We start from the raw sequence: 19,790 nt of genomic DNA, 5'->3' as shown, positions 1-19,790 counted from the left end.
TGTGTGTGTGTGTGTGTGTGTGTGTGTGTTTGTACATGTGTGTGTTTCCTACATCAAGGATATTAGTAACATTTTTCAGATACAAGTACATTACATAAAATACAAACTTAGTAGTCAACTTTAAAAAGGATCTAATTACAGTCCTATCACTTAAGTGGACCACTCTGAATATAACAAACTCACAGCCTTGGATGTATTGTAGTTCTTTTTTTTAATTAGATTAAGACAGAATGAACTTAAATAGTTGGCTGTGGTTAACATGTTCCATCTTCTTGTCCACACCTTTCAATCCCCAGGATATTGTACTAATAAGAAAAGGTTTATAAAACCCAAGAATCTCAGACACCACACACATACATCAAACTGGCAGGAGTATGTAAGTATATGCTTCCTTTATTTCTATTCCACCATTATTCATAGATGTAAAGCTGGAATTTAATTAGTTCAAAGATTCTATTTCCAGCCTGATTAACAATTAGACCTCCCTTCTCTCACAAAAATACATCTTAGTTTTATTTTCTGAAACTTACACCTACTTGAATATTCTTTATATATCTAAGTCAAAGACCTATATCCAATAAACTTATAAACACAAAATTGTTTAGATGTGTATTTTATAATAAATTAATACTATATATGCAGCATACAACCAAAAGCAGAAAAGCAGAACTTTAGGGGAAATTTTCAGTGAAAGCAGAGAAACAACTAAGTGTTTAAAATTATAGTTTGCTTTGACGTTTGAGATAGGAAAATTCGGAGAAGAGAAAATATATCATGTATTGCTTATTTTGAGGAAACACATTTTTATCATTTTATTTTTACATAAAATTCTACAGAGCAACAATTCTTAAATGCTTACCTAGCTACATGAACAAAAATGCAAAAAGTATCCTATAGGGGGCACTCAAGTACTATGAACTGAAGAATCTTCTGTTTCTAGTCAGATTGAGTTTAGATGGAAAGGGGTAAACCCTTGGGCACATTTTCATATTACCTTTTATATAAAGAACAAAACTGAGTAAAATAAAAGAAAGTAGTCTTTGTCACACTTCTACTATTCTCCAAGAAAGACAAAAGGATATTAAGAGGTGCGATTAAATGATATTCTGAGCTTTATTATTCTAAAAGCATAAAGGTATGATAGTGTAGACAGCTGAGTTGGTCTAAATTTTCAAAATTCTGAACAAGGTTTCTCCTACATTATACTTCAATGCCAGAGATAATTATTCTCTTCTGGAGACGTTTAGTTGTATAAAACAGTAAAAAATCTGAGTAATGTGCCTTATTCTCTTTGGGTTTTAAAGCAGAATAATATAAGACACAATTTAAATCACTTTTGAAGTAATATTCCTCAAAGGAATTAATCTACCACTTGCACAGAAAACCTGTAATAATAAATGATGGTACTTTGTTTTTGGAGGGGGATCCCTGTGGGGGAAACAAGATCAAAACTAAAATCCACTCCAGCAGTCTGTGTGCCAGATGCTATTTCAACTAAACTATGTTTTGGTAGCTGACTTCCAACCATTACCTAAATGATGGTTCCAAACTAAAATCAAAACATGCTTTCTTTAATGTGATGGGGAGCATGTTTCATTTAGGCTTTGAAACTGTAGTTAAAAAGAAAGCTGCTTTTTAATATGGTCAGTATCATGGAAGCTTAAAAATTAACCTCGAGATGCCCTCAGGATAGTGATATGAATCCCATTAAGCACATTAAATACTAATGTCTCCATTGAATTTCCCACTGAAGTGTTCATAGTATACATTACTCAGAGCATGTGTTTTTTACTTCTGTTATTTTCACACAAGTGAGCTTACTGTGTGCTTTTGATTTTAAAACAGGCATGTATGAGTGGCTAAGCACTTCCCATACTTAGCTTGTTCACCACTGTCACAGTTGCAAATAATGAAATCACTTCTAGTACTATTTGTTAAATCTACAACTTGAGACACCTGTATGCAGGCATGATTGAGTCCTACAGCCTCCTGTTCACATTAGGAAGCAAGCTGTTAGAGTGCTACCTATCGGCTTTCATAAAATTAGGTTATATGTCAGTAATCCCTAACTGATTTGAGAAGAATCTCAAGTACTTGATGTCCTTCAAAAGCATAAAACTTTAAATAAAATAAGGCAAATGATTTATAACTAAGATTTCTTATATTTCATACACTTATTATGGACAAAGAGAAGGATTTTCTGGAACAGTCCCAAGTAGAAATATTCTGTTCTACTACTCAATAATTACATTAACTAGTCCATGGGCTCTAATTTTGGTTTGGAAACTGTGACTACCATAAATTTAAAGTGTGTGGAGAGTAGAAGGCAGATGGAATCAGTTTCAGAGCTACAAAGCCAGCCTGGCAGTGGCCTCCAGAACAGCCATGAGGCTATCATTTGCTTCCACTTGCAACCTACAGCTTGGAGCATGGTTGGTTCTAGAAATTCCCTAGCCAAATTCAGGCCTGGCAATTACTTGGTCCTATAATATATTTTATTGTCTGTGAACAACAGAGTATGTTCCTTTTTCTGAATTAATTTCACACTAGTTAGGTGTACCTTTGTGAAAATCTCAAAATGGATAAATCTCCTTAGTTTTGAGTAAGAAATGAAAACTATTATCAACCATCCTTTGTCTCATCTTTTATATTCTCTGAATGTAGGTAAATTTATGGTATTTTATGGTACATATATACATGTATATGTTTTGTTTTTGTTTTCAAATAATGGCAATACGGTTTTCAGGCAAAGCCTTCTATGTAAAGAGCAGAAAAAACATTATTTTGTCATTTTTGTTCACTTTCTTTTGGCAAGACAAAACAGGAAGTTACAGTGGAATAAATTAGGATTGCTATCCACCTAAAAGCACAAAATTGATCTTTCTTTTAGAAACAAATGCATTTAATCATAAAGAAAGGCGGAATAACCAAAAATATTATTGGTCATTCTATAGCCAAGCATAGGTATTTCTCTTCTACCTTTTCTACTGTGTAATTTAAATAGCATTTTAACACTCTTGTATTGTTAATATAGTTAAACTTGCAGAATGATGTGAATGGCAACCGTAGGTAAAGTCTGTTTACAATGCAGAATGTGGCAATTCAAAGTCATAAAAGCCTTTAATGGTCTTTCAACTATAATTTAACTTTGCCAGCATTCATGCATAAAATCACACATTTTCACAAATCTTGATAAATTTATCTAAGTCCAAATGTCACTATTTTTCTTCCCACAAAGAGAGACTTGATACAAAATTAGGGCATTCTGTTCTGGACTAGAAAGCTCCTTTTTGCATTTGAGTTTTTATTGTGATTAACTGTATGATTTTCATAATAGAAAAATACTTTTAGAGGCCAAGAGACATTTCTGATGTGAGAAAAATGAGTTTATCTCATTAGAAAAAAAAAATGTCTTGGAAAAGTTAGTTCTGTAATTTTTCTTTAAAGCAAATTTTAAAAATATGTAAAAGCTCACACTGAGTATATTTCCACTTAGCACACATCTCTTTAGTACTTACTCGGTGACAGGCAGCATCCAAAGGCAGTTGCTGACAGCCTCAGAGGAGCCAGTTCCCAGAATTCAGCAAGGAACACTGTGAACAGAGGTTTGTTTCTCTCTTCTTTCTCTCTTTTCTTTCATTTTTTCTTCTCTTTATTTTATTTTTAAAATTTATTTTAGTAGGGTCATTTCTGATAAAATAATAGAGAAAAATAGATAACTACTTTTTGTATAAAACCCCAGAAAACAAGGCAAAACAATGTCTGCAAAGTAAAAAACAAATTAAAAAAACCCTAAACTTGGCCAAAGATACTGTAGTTCCAACATGCTTTTTACATTTTAAGAACTCATTTTATTGAAATATATATAAAGTGTAAGTAATATAATTCTGGCACCCCATTTTCTCAGTTCTCTAATTGCCTGTACCTACCGTGTATCTTTGCCATTGTATTATCTTGTTTAGTTGAGATATAGGGATGTGTTCCATGGCAGAAGGGCCAGGGAACCGTAGATAAAGGAAAGATTCAACAAGTTCAAGGAAAGAAGTAAAAGCCATTAATCAGCAGTCAGGCAGATTGCCTCTGGCTACCTATTGTAGGGGAAACCCCATGTAAAAAGATTTTGGGGAGGGGTTAGAAATTATGAAATGCTCAAGACTATATAAAAAATAAACTTGGGAAAAATATCATACAGATCTGAAGTATGAAATTATTAAATATAAAGTAAATAAAATGCTAGAAAGGGTCTCAAATAATAGCTATGATAAGCATTAAATGGATAGAAGTTGAACTAGACTTTTACAAATTCTTTTATTTGTCCTCCAAGTCTGTGTGAACCCACAGCTCAGTGAAATCCGCAGGCTGTGATTAATCTGTAAGTTATCATTGACCACATTTCTGAATGTTCTGAATTCTGAACATTTCTGAATTTGCTACCAACTTCTAGATCAAAGGAGGTATGATGCGATGATTCACAAAATGCCAGCACCAACACTCAAGATATTTAAATATATATATTGTGACTTCTTATTCAGAGTCTAATTGTAACAGAAGGCCCAGGTTTCTCTATAAAGAAAGCCCTGATTTTACTAAGTGGTCTCAGCAGTGCCCCTTAAGCATCATACCTGTGGTTCCTGATAGAATGGTTCTCACAAGGTCCTGGACAGTCAGTCCAGCAGGCCAGAAATGCTATTTGACATAGACTGTAAGCTCTGCTTGCCTCAGGACCATGTCTATTTTCTTCAGTTACTTGCCTGCTGCTAAATGTAGTGGTTGTTACAAAGAGTATAGCTATTAAGTGAATGAGCAAATTCAAACCCTCTGGGCAACCAATCATCTGAGCTAGGAAAATTCTAAAGGAATATCAACCACTTAATATAGATAAGAGTCAAGAAACTTTATTCAGGGGCTATTTCTGACATTAATAAAATGTGTGACCTCAGAGTAGTCACCTTTCCTACTCTAAATTTTTTCATCTGTAAAATGTGGTAAATTGGAAGAGACTATTTGAATGTTCCTTACAGCTTCATCAGTCTAAGAGTTTCTAATTAAAAATAAGGAGCAGAAAGATGATAACGGAAAGGACAGAGATAAATATCAGCAGGTGGGAAAAAGCTACAATGACTTATTCAGACAAAGTGCATCCTGATCATGGACCAATGACTATCAATCTCCAGTTCGGAACACTAATTCTATTCTAGCAGCTGGAGAGGGGATGTGAAGGTCATCTTAACTACAGGTATGTCAAGGGCAAAAAGCACTAACAGCAACAAGCCTTATAATCAGCAACTGACTTGAAACTCAAGGGCTATTTCCACACGAGTATGTGGCAAAGATTTCATGATTTTTTAGTGCTTATGTATCTGCCCTTCCCCAACGCACACGCAGGGATTGCAATATTATTGTGCCTTCTAAAGACATATCCAAAAAGCAAAATAGGATTTGTCTCTTGAGTCTGTATTATTATTATTACAGAAGTCAATTGTTGCCTGATGAGGTTGTCTAAATCTATAAAGACCCTTTCCTTCTTTTCCTTCCTCTGTCAAAAGTTCAAGTAAGAGTCAGAGAAAAATGTAAAGCAATCAAATTGGTATTCAGAGCTTTTAAGATTTATCCTTTGAAAGTTATGTCTGACTATCAGTTGTGCTTTTCACTATAATATGTATACAAAAACATGTACCAATAATGACAATTAAGAACCTGAGACTTACATAAAGAGAAAAACTCAGTTTGCCTGGCAATATTGTTGCTTTCTAGGTTTAATCAGATAATTGCATCACTCTTCATTTTCTTTTCAGGTATCCAAAGCTCATAATATGTCACTAATGGTGGGAATTAAAGTTGTACCAATATTCTCTCCATCTCAACTAAACACCCAGGTCCCACTTGAAACCATATGCTACCAGTTATAGTACGTTCTGGAAGGACAGCAGTTTGAAATGTGCATTGAAACTCTGCAGACTGAGAAATAAAATGAATCTAAAGGGTTTTATTTTTGCTTTCTTTTGTTTTTTTTTTCCCTTAAGGTCTTTGTCCAGAGTAACTCTGTTTCAATCGTAAAGCATTGATAATGTTTCTTTAACAGTTCTCAATCTCCTCCCCCTCTGACTGTTCCTTTTCCTTCTCATCCAGTGTCTGCTGCTGCTTGGCAACTTTCCTGTGTAACGGCAGGGTAGGAACTCTAGCAGCCCTTGGGATGAGAGCTGGAGAAACCCCTAGCACCTTCACTTCCAGGCCAGCTCTGCCTCACACACTTCACTTCAGTAAGACCGACTGTCAGTCTTGGTTTGTTTAGACACGCTCCCTCCCCTACCAGGACTTTCAGGTGTGCAGCACATGAATTGTCACTATCCATGGTTAGAAAAAAAAAAAAAAGCACAAAGAAAATAATTAAATTACCAGAAATGCAATCTGATTTGATCATATGTACACAAATCGTAGCTCTAATTGGAAGTATGAGATTACCGCTGACTGATAATTAATATTCGTGTGTTGTTTCAGACCAAAAAGTAAGAATGATTTGTTCTTCTTTGTTTAATTTATCCAAGAGTTTTCATAACATTCTATAGTTTGATGAATTAATTAATTTAACTTGTCAGGGTTAATAACTGTGATTAGAATGAAGGAATTATAATGGGCCATAGGAACAAACAGAATTTAAACACTAACTCTAGCCATTCTGTCTTCACTAATAATATACTTTATAATTTCCTTTTGTGTTAAAGCATATGTGATGGGAAATAAGAGGCTTTCATAGAAAATTATACTTATGCTTTGACTTTTATTTATAATCCATTATAATTGGATGGTCAATTAAAACCTAGAAATAAAATATTTAATTTAAAAAATCAGATTTGGCCTGTATCTTTATCAACTTCACTGATGTTCATAAAACTCTTATGATACATTATTGGTTTGCAATGGGTATTTTAAAGAAGAACCACCATAAACAAGTGATTTGATGCATGACAATTTTATCTAATTACATTTTGACATTGGCCTTATTTCAGTTTAAGAATTCATATAATCTATTATGTACTATTATGGGTTTATGGTGCAAACCAATGTCTCTATTGTAATTTTTATCTTAAAAATCTGCTTGACATGCATTTAAATGTGTATGTTATATCCATTTGACTACTGATACATACCTAAGCATCCATTCTTTCACCAAATTGCTGCGGAGCATCTTTATGCTCGTGGGGAAAATGGAAGTTGCTGTGGCCAGGATCCTTACCTGACACTAAAACTACTTGATGATGTAATTGGCCTACTGCTAGGCTAATGCTTCCACACCTTGGGCAATAAGCTGTTATTGGCTGAGTTACTCTATACAGTGCTCTGGGTCGAGGCAGAGACGGAGGACAATATGGACCTGCAGACTTATGGATGCATGATGTGATTCTAGGGCTTGACCTTCCTCTGGGAGAATAAAGCAGGGTATGTTCCATTGTCATTTCTTGGTCTCACTGAATCCATAGTTAAATTGCCTGGAGCTGAAGGCACGACAGTCCTTGTTAATAATACCTATTTTCATTCTTAAAATATGGCTCAAAGTTTATTTTAGAGATAAAATAGAGAAACATTCAGTTGATATTAAATGTATCATCACTTTTTGTTGGTATGCTAACCTATACTTAAGAAATCAAGCTTCCACAATTGCTGCCACTATTTCACACAACCATTTTGAGTCATGTGATGTTCGTATACAGTGATTTGATTGGTGATTACAAAAAATGAATTATATTTTGTTTTGTTATTTTGGTCACAAGGTGTGGACAGAGCATCCTTGATTTTCTTCTATTCAGGGCAGTTAAAAAGTCAACCAGATGATCTATAAGAGATCACATGGTTTTTAATTCACTTAGGTTTATTATTAGGCACTACATATGTAGACCAGAAAATATTTAGAATAAACATTAGATTACAAAATCTGCTGGGTATTTATTGCTCAGGTTATCTTTCATAACTTTATCATTTTAAGACCTGACAGGGGAATTCAGAGCTGCTACATACACTGCAGAAGTTAATGAGTCACTGATTTTCAATCACCATTTTGGTACATGGTAAGTCTTTGGTTGGTTATACTGTTTCCTAGCTGCTTTTCTCTACCCTACAATTTTTGAGATGGTGGGGAATTGGTGGTAATAGAATAGATGAGGAGAAATCTAAATGAACTTAGCATACATAGTTTGTGAGCACTCCTCATTTTATTGCCAAGACTTAAGTGGATATGGATTTCTTAATAGCTGCCTCCTAGTTGACTGAATGGGGTCATGTCAGAGACACTTACTTTGTCCCAAAGAAAGGGTAAGTATTCATAGAATGCAGAGGTTTCTGGACCCTTGAGAAAGAAATGTTTATTACTTTGAGTGTCACTCAAAATTTATTTCTCCTCCCCATATTTTTTGAATTTTGCCATGCATTCAAAATTTTGTGAATTTTTAGTATGAACTAAAATAGGAAAAATATTTTTTTTCTATATGGTACATCTATTATGGAATCAAAATTGGCTAAATGAAATTGTATATAGAACAACCTCAGAAGAAAAAAACATACACTTAAATGTGGAAGGGGCATCTTTTAAACACTAAATGATTCGATTTACAAGGGAAAATAAACTTTAAAAAATGGCAAAATTGATGTAAAGGACATGTTTTATAATCACAGATTAGTATGAAAAATTGAATTTCACAGATTCTTGGCAACATTCCTTACAGTTATGTCTGTAACTGATCCAGTCTCATTTTAATGGCCTCTAAGGAGCATCCAAAGATGTTTCCAGATAATTTTACTCGTATAAACAGCTAGCTCAGAGAACTGCCATTCATCTAAGTGTTAGCTAGTAAACTGAATAAAGTGTTTCAAGTATCTTTACTTCACTTTCAAACATCCTTTGCTTAATTTCGTTCTTTTTATTCTTAGTTTTATTCTTATAGTCTTCCTTCACACCATTTTAGGTTTAAAAATAATAAATACAAAATATTTCTCAACCTTTGTTCCTAGACAAGAATTATTGATGTTACAAGTTAAAAAGTTAGCCTTCAACGATTAAGATCTCCAGGTCTTAACTCCTTAGCCATTTGTTAAGATTTTAGAAACTCGGATGATCATATTTAAAAACTTAAGTGGTCATACGAACAACTTTTATTTTTTTTAATTCTACTGATTCACTTTGATGCCATGGATGATTTGGGAAAGTTCTTAAACTACTACTGTACTACATGGGAAAAGAAAAAAAAACAGAAAGAAAACAAAAACATTTTGTAAAAATCCTCAAAACGTTTAAAATGGTTGGAGGTACGCTTTAAAAGAGAGAAATGAGCTAAAATCAACTGCCAATTCCTTGCTTTTATGGTTCCCTGCGAAGGAACCTCTTTCCATTCACCTTCCCTTCTTATGCAATGGGTAGTGACTTTGGGGATTGTTTCTTTCTGCTGAGTCACTAAATATTGCCTCTTTGTCCCCAGGTGCTACTCAGCATAAAAGTTAAAAGTGCAATTCAGAAAGCATCGTATTTGTGTGTAGAGCGGAGGAAACCATTTCCCTAAAAGAAGCTCAGTTACTCGACTCGCCCTTCCTTCCCGGGAAGGAAGCTTCCAGGGAGCTAAAGAGATCAGACCTGCTTCGCCCAGAGAAGTATCCCAGTGCAGTCGCTGCTAATTCCCAGCTGGCTGTTAAATGCGGAGCTTCCCAGGAGCCTGGCTGGCTCAGCCCAATGCAGACGTCTCCCCCTTCTCTCAATACCCAAATCCCTACATAAACAGCTTGGAGTTACTTTCCCTTCAAGGAGATCGAAATAATTGTGATTTGTAGGGCTCTCAGTACGCGGTGGTATTTTGCTGTTGTGTTAAATGCCTCTTCCTAAGTAATACATGTGATTTATGTGAACGACGAAGGGATGTGCGGTGGATTCGGTGATTAATCAGTGAATTCCCATCCGCTGGCACCTCTCGCTGCCCCTCTGCGTGATGTAAGATCAGACGTACCCTGCATTGAAAAGTCAAGACACACGAGCGGCTCGCCGGCGCTCGCACACGCTCTCTCCCCACGCGCGCATCCGTACACCTTCCACATCCTGCTCCGGGCAGGAGAAGGCGGACTGGCTGGGCTCATCGAGCTGAAGAATTTCCAGTGACATTTGTAAATGACGCTGCTGGATTCGGAGCTCCGAGCCGCCGCCGCCGCCGCCGCCGGGCAGAGGGTGCCGCCGAGCAGTCTCCAGCGCAGGCTTCCTTACCGGGCGACCACCATGTCCGAGTTTCTCCTGGCCTTCCTCACTCTCTCGGGATTACTGCCTATCGCCAAGGTGCTGACCGTGGGAGCAGACCGAGGTAAGGAGAACCCCTCCCCGCTGTCTTGCCCGTTCTCCCTCGGCTTTCCTGCTGGGCGATGCTTGCACATAAGTGAGTGGGAAACTTAAGTCCTTACGGCCGCGCTCCGCGGGACTGCTTGGCCGCCGTGCGCTGGCCTTGAGGGGGGTGAGCGGTGCGGTGGGGGATTTCTGACCCAAGCGTGGGAGTCCTCGGCTCCCTCCAGCTTTTTACTTTGGCGGTTTCCCGGTCGCGATTTGATGCCCCCGGCGTCCCCCCCGGCCCCCCGCCGGGAGTGTTTGGACTTGACTGCGCGCTTCTGCCCGCGCACCCCAAGCACTGCAGATGTTGGGAACAGAATTCGCTTTTGCAAGACTCGGCCCCCCGCGTTGACTCTCCTCGCGTGGAGCTTTTGCGGGCTTCAGATTCTCCGCGTTACGTATCTGCTCCTCAACTTAGCTCCTGGGTCAACTTCCTTGCCTGCGGCTCCCCTGGTCTGTGCCGAGGGAGAAAGCGCCGACTCAAGTCTCTTTCGTTTCTGTGGCCCCTTCCTGGGTCAGACTCGGGCGAGATTCTCCTCAGCCGCGGCGAGGCTAAGGTTTGCAGGGAGCTTCTGCGCGCAGGCACCTGCTTGTACTTGACTTTTGATTCCAAAGGTCTGTGACACAGCTCATGGTGTCTGGAGATGCTAAGCCACCACTGGCGTTTTGCCCTTGCTTTTTCTCCAAAGAGCTGATGAATGGTAGAAGTTTAAACGGAGTGTGTATGGGGAGCAGAGGAGAGAGGACGTGGGAATTATAATAAACCTGGATTCTATAAACTTTTGATCTGTAAACCAGGGATCCCTGTGCAAGTTTGAGAATCTTTGACAACAGCTTCACGGGTGAGAAAAGGGAACAAATTTTTAAAAAATAGATGACTATTGGGGCTACTGACATTGAATTGGTTAACTAACTCAAGTAAAATCAGAAGTATATACTAGACATATATTTTATTTATTTATTTTAGCATAACATGAGTTTATATTGACTGATGTATTTCGGTTTTTTGTTTGTTTAATTAGAAAAGAAAGAAATAACAAAGATGGAATAGATACCCAAATCCCAATGCCAAGCAAATAGACAAAATTTTGTGCTGGGAGATTTACTGGCTGTGTTTATATAAAGGGAATTATGAATTGACTAAAATTATTGCTTCATTATAGGAAAGAACAGGGGAATGAATTGTAGTGTTTCTTTCCAGCCTGCTGTTGGCAACCAGATTATAGTCTTTATAATGTACTCACACATGTCATTTCCTTAACCAGTAGTGAGACTAATATGAGTTCCTTAAGAAAGTCTGACATATCCTGAGCAATAATCTTTTAAACATATCATTACCATCTAGCCATATAGCTTCTGAACTTGCCTTAACTTGCCTTGAAGTTGGTGTGGAATAGTTGAAAACTATACTGATAAAATGGAAGCACATAGCTCTAACTTGAAATGATGATGTCTTTGAAGTGGAACAATCAGCTCTCAACCTTTCTTAGGAAGAGTCTTTGAAGTTGGACCAGAGCAGATGAACAGAATGAAGCCTTTTAGTCCTCTAAGCCAACAAAATATAATGGCACTGGCAGACTCCTGCTATTGGGCTTTTTCTGATTGAGTTCCCAATCTCCACAAATTTGACCTCATCTAGAGCTAGGTTCTCAGTGCTTTTGTAAAGTGTGCATGAGACATTGCTATAATGACTGGAATGATTATCTGAAGAGAATTTTATATATAATCAAAAGTTAAACATATAAACTCCCAACTTTCTTCTGAGATAGGAAATAGTAACTAAAAGGATTACAATTTGGTGTCAGTTTAGTTCTATCAGGAAAAGGGACATCTAAGATAAAAACAAGGCAACAAAGGATTGTTACTTTCTCCTAAAACTGAAATAGTGTCAGTTTCAGTAAACTGACATGACAGTATAAGAAGTATTATATTAGATATAGTACAAGTAAAAATAGTTCTAGGCCAACACTTGGCTACTCATATATGTTTAACATAACTTTCAGAACTGTTAGGAAAGAACTAAAATTGTCACAGCTAGCTATCAAAAGTGAAAAGGGTGGATCCCTACTGGAAAAAGGAAATTAAAAACGTTGAAACTTAAAAAAGAAAGTGCTGCTGCATTATGACAACCTACCCTCACTGAAATGCCAAAACAGAAGATATGGTAATATAGACTCAAGAAAGAGGTTAATAAGATGTAGCTTTCTGCATAGGTTTATGTCAGTTGCCCTTGAAGAATAGAACAGGCATGTGACTTAACACATGTGTGTTTCATAGTGCAAGAGCTGGATTCATACCAGAAAATGAGGATCACTTTCAGGTTCTCTAAATACGTCTTGGGTAATGGGTTGCTTCTTCAGCTGTGTGGGCTAGATAGAAACGGTTGTATTACCCTCTATCTGTGTTGCTCTTCCCTTTGGAAGTTTATGAATATAAACTTAAATATTTTTTTAGACAGAAAAAAGAGTTGGACTTGTAAGCTTGTGTTCAGTCAGTAAACATCCCCTTGTCCTTTAAATTCCATATTGTTTATTTTCCTACTTTATATTGATTTTGATACAAAATTAAGTTAATGTACATGTTAGTTCTTATTACATGTCATCACATCTGAAAAAGGAAACATCTTTGTGAGTCTTAACAGCAAAACATGGAGGATAAATCATAATAAATCATATTCACTTAAGATCAACCAGTGTGTCACATAACAATGTCATATATCAAAGTATCGTTTGATAAGGATTAAGACTTAAAAGGAAGTTTTTCTAATTGTCAAATTTTCTGAAAAGAAAAGGGATTGAGAGATGTAAAGCTAGTCTCTTGAATTATTGAGTCTGGTAAGATGTAGAAACATTTGCAGATAATTAAAGTACATGCTATTATATAATTTAAATGTGTATGTCTATAAAACCATCTAAAAATGGACATGATGTGTATGTCAAAATTTTAATCTTCTGCCCTTCAAAGCAGAATGAACAGCAGTCCATGTTTCTTTATATTCCATAAATACCATGAAAATTTTGTTTTGAAGAGGTCTCTATAACCTTTGAGATTTCTTCTCTCTTTCAAGCTCAAGTTGAAACTGGTAAGAAGGAAGGGAGACAATGGGAAAGCAAAGAAAAATTTTTATGTGTTACACAAGGAAAAAAGAATGTGAATTACAGAAAACAAAATATGGGAGGGAAAGAAGAATGGGGAGAGAGTCAAATGATAAATTTGGGAATAGGGTGGATCCAATTCATGTTTCTTGATGAGATTAAAGTGTCTTTAGACAAAATTTCTTAAATATTTTCCTCTCATTTCATAATAAATGTTTTATGAAAATGTTTGCAGTATAAAAATATTTAAAGAAACTTCCATCATTGGGAGACTGGATATAGTTAAACCTTTAAGAATTGAGAAATGCATGAGAATATTAAGAAAACTTAAATGATAACCATGCTAGAATTATTAAGAAGGAAGTGATTTACTTTTAAGTGCATGTGAAAGAAATCTTAGAAAGGGCGGGGGAATGAGTGATATGGTGAAGAGAGTCTTAAGAATGAGATGACACTTTCTAAAGGCTACTTGTCATTCACAGTGGAGACATGCAGAGAATTTTAGATTGCAAGTATATTGGATCCAGGACATTAGTTTCTTAGAACTTGCCTTGTCAATTTCTTTTCAAACCTTTTAGGATATACCATAAAGTTAAGCTCCATTTAAAATCACTTGGACTGAATATGACTTGGTCTTCAACAAGGATTACGATGGTCAGGGATCTCTACATCTTCTTTCCGTTCTGTATACTACTATGATCCCTTTTTTTTATGATTTTACTACTACTTTTTACATTGTATATGAAATGTGTATTCCCCTTTCTTAAATTACTTATTACTTCCTGTTTATAGGGATTACATATAATAAAAAGTACCAACCAGACATATCGCTAGATCTATCTTCTGTTAAAACAATTCTTGTACAAAGGAAACACTTGTCTTCATATTCGATAGATGTATTCACAGAAAGTAGAATTAATACTAAAAGTTAAACATGATTGTACCAACATGATGTCATTAGTTAAACTAACTTCTCTTTAAGTTGAATCCACCTGTTTTAGATATAACACATATATGTCTTCTTTAACATGGCTGCCTTGGCACAGGCATTTATAAAAACACCACTCTAGCTGAAAATTGGAAGTAGATTTTTTTAATGAGACTTTTATTTCTCAAAATTCCAGACAATGTGTCCATTTAGGTGATTATTGCCCTCTTGAAAAACAAAAATATGAAATGAAAAAAAATCTTTTAAGAGTTATTTTTCAACTCCCAATGTCCAATATTCAAATGAATGCATTTCCATATAACAAATACTTTGTCGTTGTAACAAAATCTGACAGTGGAAGAAATAAATGTCCAAGTTCATTTGCCTTTGAAATGCCTGTAATTATGTACCCAGTGGTTATTTGAAACCATGTTTCTAGTAGATGGAATGCTAAGGAAAGTTAAAGCTAAGGTTGAGTACTCTTATAAGTTTATCAGCATATATATAGCACCAAACTTAATTCTGAGTAGTTTGAAAACTTTTCTTATATCCCCTGAAAAAAAATTCTGATTCCCCATATTTAAGAATAATGGCAAAAAACTACCTCTGCTGCATGGAGTATGAAAATAACAAGGTATTTTTAGTGTGTGTGGTGTGTGTGTGTGTGTGTGTGTGATGTGGAAGTGAGGGCAAAATTAATTAACCAAATAGAAAAGTTTGTGACATTTTTTATGCTCTTTACATTGTAATATACATTGTTATTCTCCAAATTTATATGAGAACCCATTAATAGAGACATAGGAATTGAATTGCAACATAACAATCACAGATCTAACGGTCTGCAGGTCTTGGGGACATTCTCAGTTGTTTTATTTGAGTAGGAGATACTTGGAGCATGTTAGCAACTTGAAAAAAAGTTGTCATTTAAACATTAAATAGGGAAGCATGAACATACCTCCAAAACTAATTTGAGGTTTTAAAAAGATACTTTTGGACTAATTGACATTTGTGCCGGGGAGTCTATTTACCTTACTTGCTTTTGAAAAGTATTCTGCTTGCAGTAATATTTAGTCACTGTTGTCGCTATTCTCTGCTGTCCTCTTTGAATAAAATGTTGATTTCTCTAAGTACTTCCGAACCTTCTGTATTATAGAAAAGGGAAATGAAGGCTTCAGAACTTCTTGCAGCACATTGGAATAAGTAAACTTAGACCTCAAAATGTGTTTATTTTTTTCTATTAGAAGGTTTTCTGCTGTAAGCTGCCTTCACAATTTTAGATCTATATTTTCTCCTCATAAATGATTTGGTGGCCTCCCTTTTTCCCCCTGCCTTAACTACAAGGACATGTTAGAAAATATGTATAAATTATTGCATTCTTCTGAATTCAGTGATATCAAAATACACTTTCTCTCTTTGTCTCTCCATCCTATTGATTGAGGCTATCTTTATACAAATCCAATTATTCCTGACTAAACTAATTGGTGAAACTGACTAGTAACTAAGTGGGAATCAAACTATTAGACAGTAGTCAGTCAGATCTGATAAAACAGTAAGACTGATCTTGTATAAAAATCCTAAAGTTGAATTTGATGGAATCACATCAATAACAACATATTTCCCTGAAAGACTTAGGCATAATACTTGCCATCTACACTTTATAGAGTAAATCACATGCGCCTTTGTCATTGTGCCTATTGTTAACAGGTAAATTAAATATGCTTGGTAGGAATTACATATTTATATCATGGGATAGCATAAGCATTTAAAACACTACTAGAAAATATGAATGAATGGATGTTCTGAGTTCATTTGTGCTCAAATATCCCTTTATTGAAAGTAGAAATGTTCCTTGTCAGCTTTATTAATTGAATTTATTTTTCTATTCGGTAACCTATTTTTAAAAATTAAAATACATTTTGAAATGTTATTTCAAAGTCAAGACTTTCTCTCAATACAGGATCTATAGTGCAAACTATGGCAGTAATAAAATAGAACTCAAGATTCAGTGTGCTTTCAAATGTGACTATAATAACTTTCTCATTTGATCACAGTAGTTTAGTTTCATCTACAATTGGATGTCCAATTATAGGTAAGAAAAATGCAATGGCATGGTTAAATAAATGGGTTCATTCTTTTGTTGCTGATTTCTCAGAAGGTCAGTTTCTTGAAGTACCAGCGAGCGGTACAAAAGGCCAATGATTAAGTTGGTAAAGATTGTGCTACTTATATTGTTCAGTAATTCTGTCATGCATGTTTGTTGAGTGATAATGTATTGCCTACATTTTGAATTTCTCAAATATCTCAAAATAGTTGTCAAAGGTGTCTTTACCCATAAAAACAATGAAAAATAATTTCTATGAATATATTCCTACCATAGAGTCCTCTGTTTAATCTTTTATTGATAAGATAATAAGCATGAGTATAGTCATGTATATATGAAAGTTTCCATTTGCACATGAATAATATAACTATGTCCTTTACAGAAATGAGTTGAGAAAGTACCTTTTCAGAAGAAATTCCTTCTAACTTTGTTAAGTAGGAGAAAAAAGAAGAAGAAAAAAAACCTTCTTGAAGAAGCTAGAGCATGTTGTCTTGCTCAGATACCGGCATTACATTTTATCTCACAGTGTATTCTTATGAACAGTCAGACATCTCTCCCCGAGTTACATGCGCCTCATTGTCCTGGCTGGCTTAGCCTTCAGACCAAAGACAGGTATTGTTGAAACACGACCTCATTTTGGTAGAAAGAATAACGTTTCTTCTTTAGGTGAGATCAAGGTTCCACAGACCGTCCCTTGTTTTATTCTTACAATCAATAGGACATGCCTTCCTAACTTTTCCACCTTGCTTTGACATCCTTCAAGATGTACAAGACAGCTTAACTTTAGAAATACGAATACATAATTCCTTAAGAATTTTTCTACCGCTGAGTTTTTCTTTAATGACAGTTTATCATCTTAGCCCTTTCTTCTAAAAATGAGAAAATAGATCTAAAAATGGGGATGGGGCAGAGAGAAGAAGAGACTCAAAATTTGATCATGGTTGTTTGCTCTGAGTGTTCCTAGGGCATTTTAAGATACTCGTCAAAAAGAAGACTAGGTATGTGGCGGATAACAGAAATGGCTTTAAAATGACCTGTTTTCTTTAGAAATTAAGATGAATAAAAGGAAAAGGGAAAAAGATGCTGAGAGAAAACATTGACAAGAAGAATTTATTGAAGCTTCAGTCCACACAGACCAAGTAACAGGCAATTAGGAGCCTCAGGCTTTTACTAAAATATAAATTCTAGAGATTTAAAAAAGATTTGGTTTAAGATTACCTAAAATTTCTGAAGTTGTTAATAGTGTATTTTATTGGCATGAACATGTTAAAATAGCAGGTATGCCTTATTAAAATATCCTACTTTATTCAACTCTATTAATTTTTAAGGCATTTCTTACAATTAAGCTCCTGAAAGTTCAGTGATAATGACGGCAGCTCAGGGTGAGATTTTTTCCTTCCTGGGTGAAAATAGTATAGATTGTGCTTACTGGGTGTCCATATTTCTGAGATTTCTATTTAAAGAAATAACTAAGATTTATAGATAGAATCACTGATTTGGAATTCAGGGCCTTTTCCTGAGTCCTTGTATTGTCTTTCTTCTAACAAAAAGGCTAGCAGTTTACCAGCATCACACTGATGGGTATAATTCTAGAGGAATGCAAATATTATTTGGGGCAAAATATGGTACCTGACTCTAAATTTATTAACATTAAAAATAGATCAAAGTTAGAACTTTAACATTATGTGTCTGTCCCTCTTTGAATATAGTTCTTTCCCCCGTGAGGATGTTTTTTCCTGTTTTCACTTGCTAATGATATTGTCAAATATTTTGAAATTAAATCCTGATAATTTCAGCACCCAAATCTCAGGGCTTTTTCCATTCGCCTTGCTGCTCTCATTGCTGAGAGGACATAAGGTTTTGAAGGGCATGAGGATTTTGTTCTGTGTGAATTGTAATCTGGGTGCCTGTGAAAATACCACCAGACTTTTACGGAAAATTGCTCCAACCAACTCCTAAAGGAGAGACATAACAGTGTCCCTAACACCTTCCATGAGCATGAGGAAGATATTACAAGTGAAAACATAGCGTGTCATGTATTGTTACATAAATATTCATTATTTTATTAATTATCCCATTAACTTAATATAAATTACTAATAGCAAATGAAATCCCTTACCTTTTCAGGATACTAATTTTTTTCAGTTTTTTTTTTTCCTAGTGAAATCATATGATCCCTGGAGCAACCCATGAGACTGGTGGTCATTCATTTATTTATCCACTGCCTCCACAGAGTTGATTAAACACATGCTGGGCACTGTTCTGGGGGGTTGGAATGAGGTAGGTGAGCAAGTTAAAAAATATAACTGGTCTGGTGGGGCTTACACTTTAGTGCAGGAAGAGGGGGTCATAAGCAAACAAACAATGAATACTTTGTGCTAAGAAGAAATAACAATGATGTAACGTAACTAAGAGACATGCTCTGGTGGCTGGTGGTTGTACCCACAGAGGCCTTTTTGAGAAGGATGACATCTCTGTTAACACACAAGTGATGAGAGGGAAGAAACTTTGAGTAGTTCTGAGGGAGAAGCTTTCCATGCCAAAGGAAAGTCAAAAATTCAGGATTTTAGGGAAAGAACGAAGATGTGTGTGTTTAGGAGAAAGGAGGAGTGGGGAGTGGCATATTTACGATGAAGTCAGAACAGACAGACAAGACCATGCAGATCAAGGCGAGGGGTTTGGGTTTTGTTCTGATTACAAGAGGCAGCACTTGGATGTTTAATAAGAGGTGACATGACACAATTATGTAAGAGATGATGCTTACTGCTGGATGAAGGAAGAGGAGAAGGGACACAGTGATCCAATGAAGGGGTTGTTGCAATTGTCCTAGAGAGAGAGAGTGACGGCTTACATGAGGGACTAGCAGTGCAAATGAGGATAAGGTAGAGGAGTGACTCACGTTTTTATTTAGGAAAAATTTCTTTAACAATGAGTGCAGCACCATGCAGTATCTTAGGGGAGGCTAAGGCGTGAAATAAAGCCTTGAATTATTATCTTTGGATGTAAGGGTTTAATATTCTAGGTTATTTAAAAATGAATACATTTTTAAATGTATTTTAAATGTAAAAAGGAATACATTCCTTTTTGCAGCACCTTTTTCTGATTTGTTTTGAAACACATGTCACAGTGTAAGGCACAATATTGCTTGCCTTCTTATTAACTTTTCCCTTTCATGTCAAATTATTAATAACATCTCTATTACCCCATGTTTACCCATACTAACATGTCTGCAGAATGTCATTGTAGAGTCTGACTTACAATATTCTTTGAAGGTTTAATTAAAGTAATATATTTATCAACATTTTAAGCATTGGT

At 35.7% G+C, this 19,790-nt stretch overlaps 1 protein-coding gene across 6 annotated transcripts in view; it reads left to right on the top strand.

The window, feature by feature from the left end:
• The first annotated feature begins 9,700 nt into the window (after positions 1 to 9,700).
• Positions 9,701 to 19,790, top strand: part of LRP1B (LDL receptor related protein 1B) — a 1,876,014-nt gene continuing 1,865,924 nt past the window's right edge. For 3 of the 6 annotated variants that reach the window (XM_073241391.1, XM_073241392.1, XM_073241388.1), the window contains exon 1: positions 9,704 to 10,331. In XM_073241391.1, coding sequence (XP_073097492.1) covers positions 10,145 to 10,331 — 187 coding nt within the window. In that variant the 5' untranslated portion in view covers positions 9,704 to 10,144. Of the gene's footprint in view, positions 10,332 to 19,790 lie in introns of all 6 variants that reach the window. The other 3 variants (XM_073241393.1, XM_073241389.1, XM_073241390.1) reach the window with 3 other exon arrangements.

Source organism: Manis javanica, chromosome 7, assembly GCF_040802235.1.
Source record: "Manis javanica isolate MJ-LG chromosome 7, MJ_LKY, whole genome shotgun sequence".
In the NCBI taxonomy this organism is placed as follows: Eukaryota; Metazoa; Chordata; class Mammalia; order Pholidota; family Manidae; genus Manis; species Manis javanica.
Note: the sequence above shows the minus strand (reverse complement) of the source record. Positions and strands in the feature narration are given on the sequence as shown.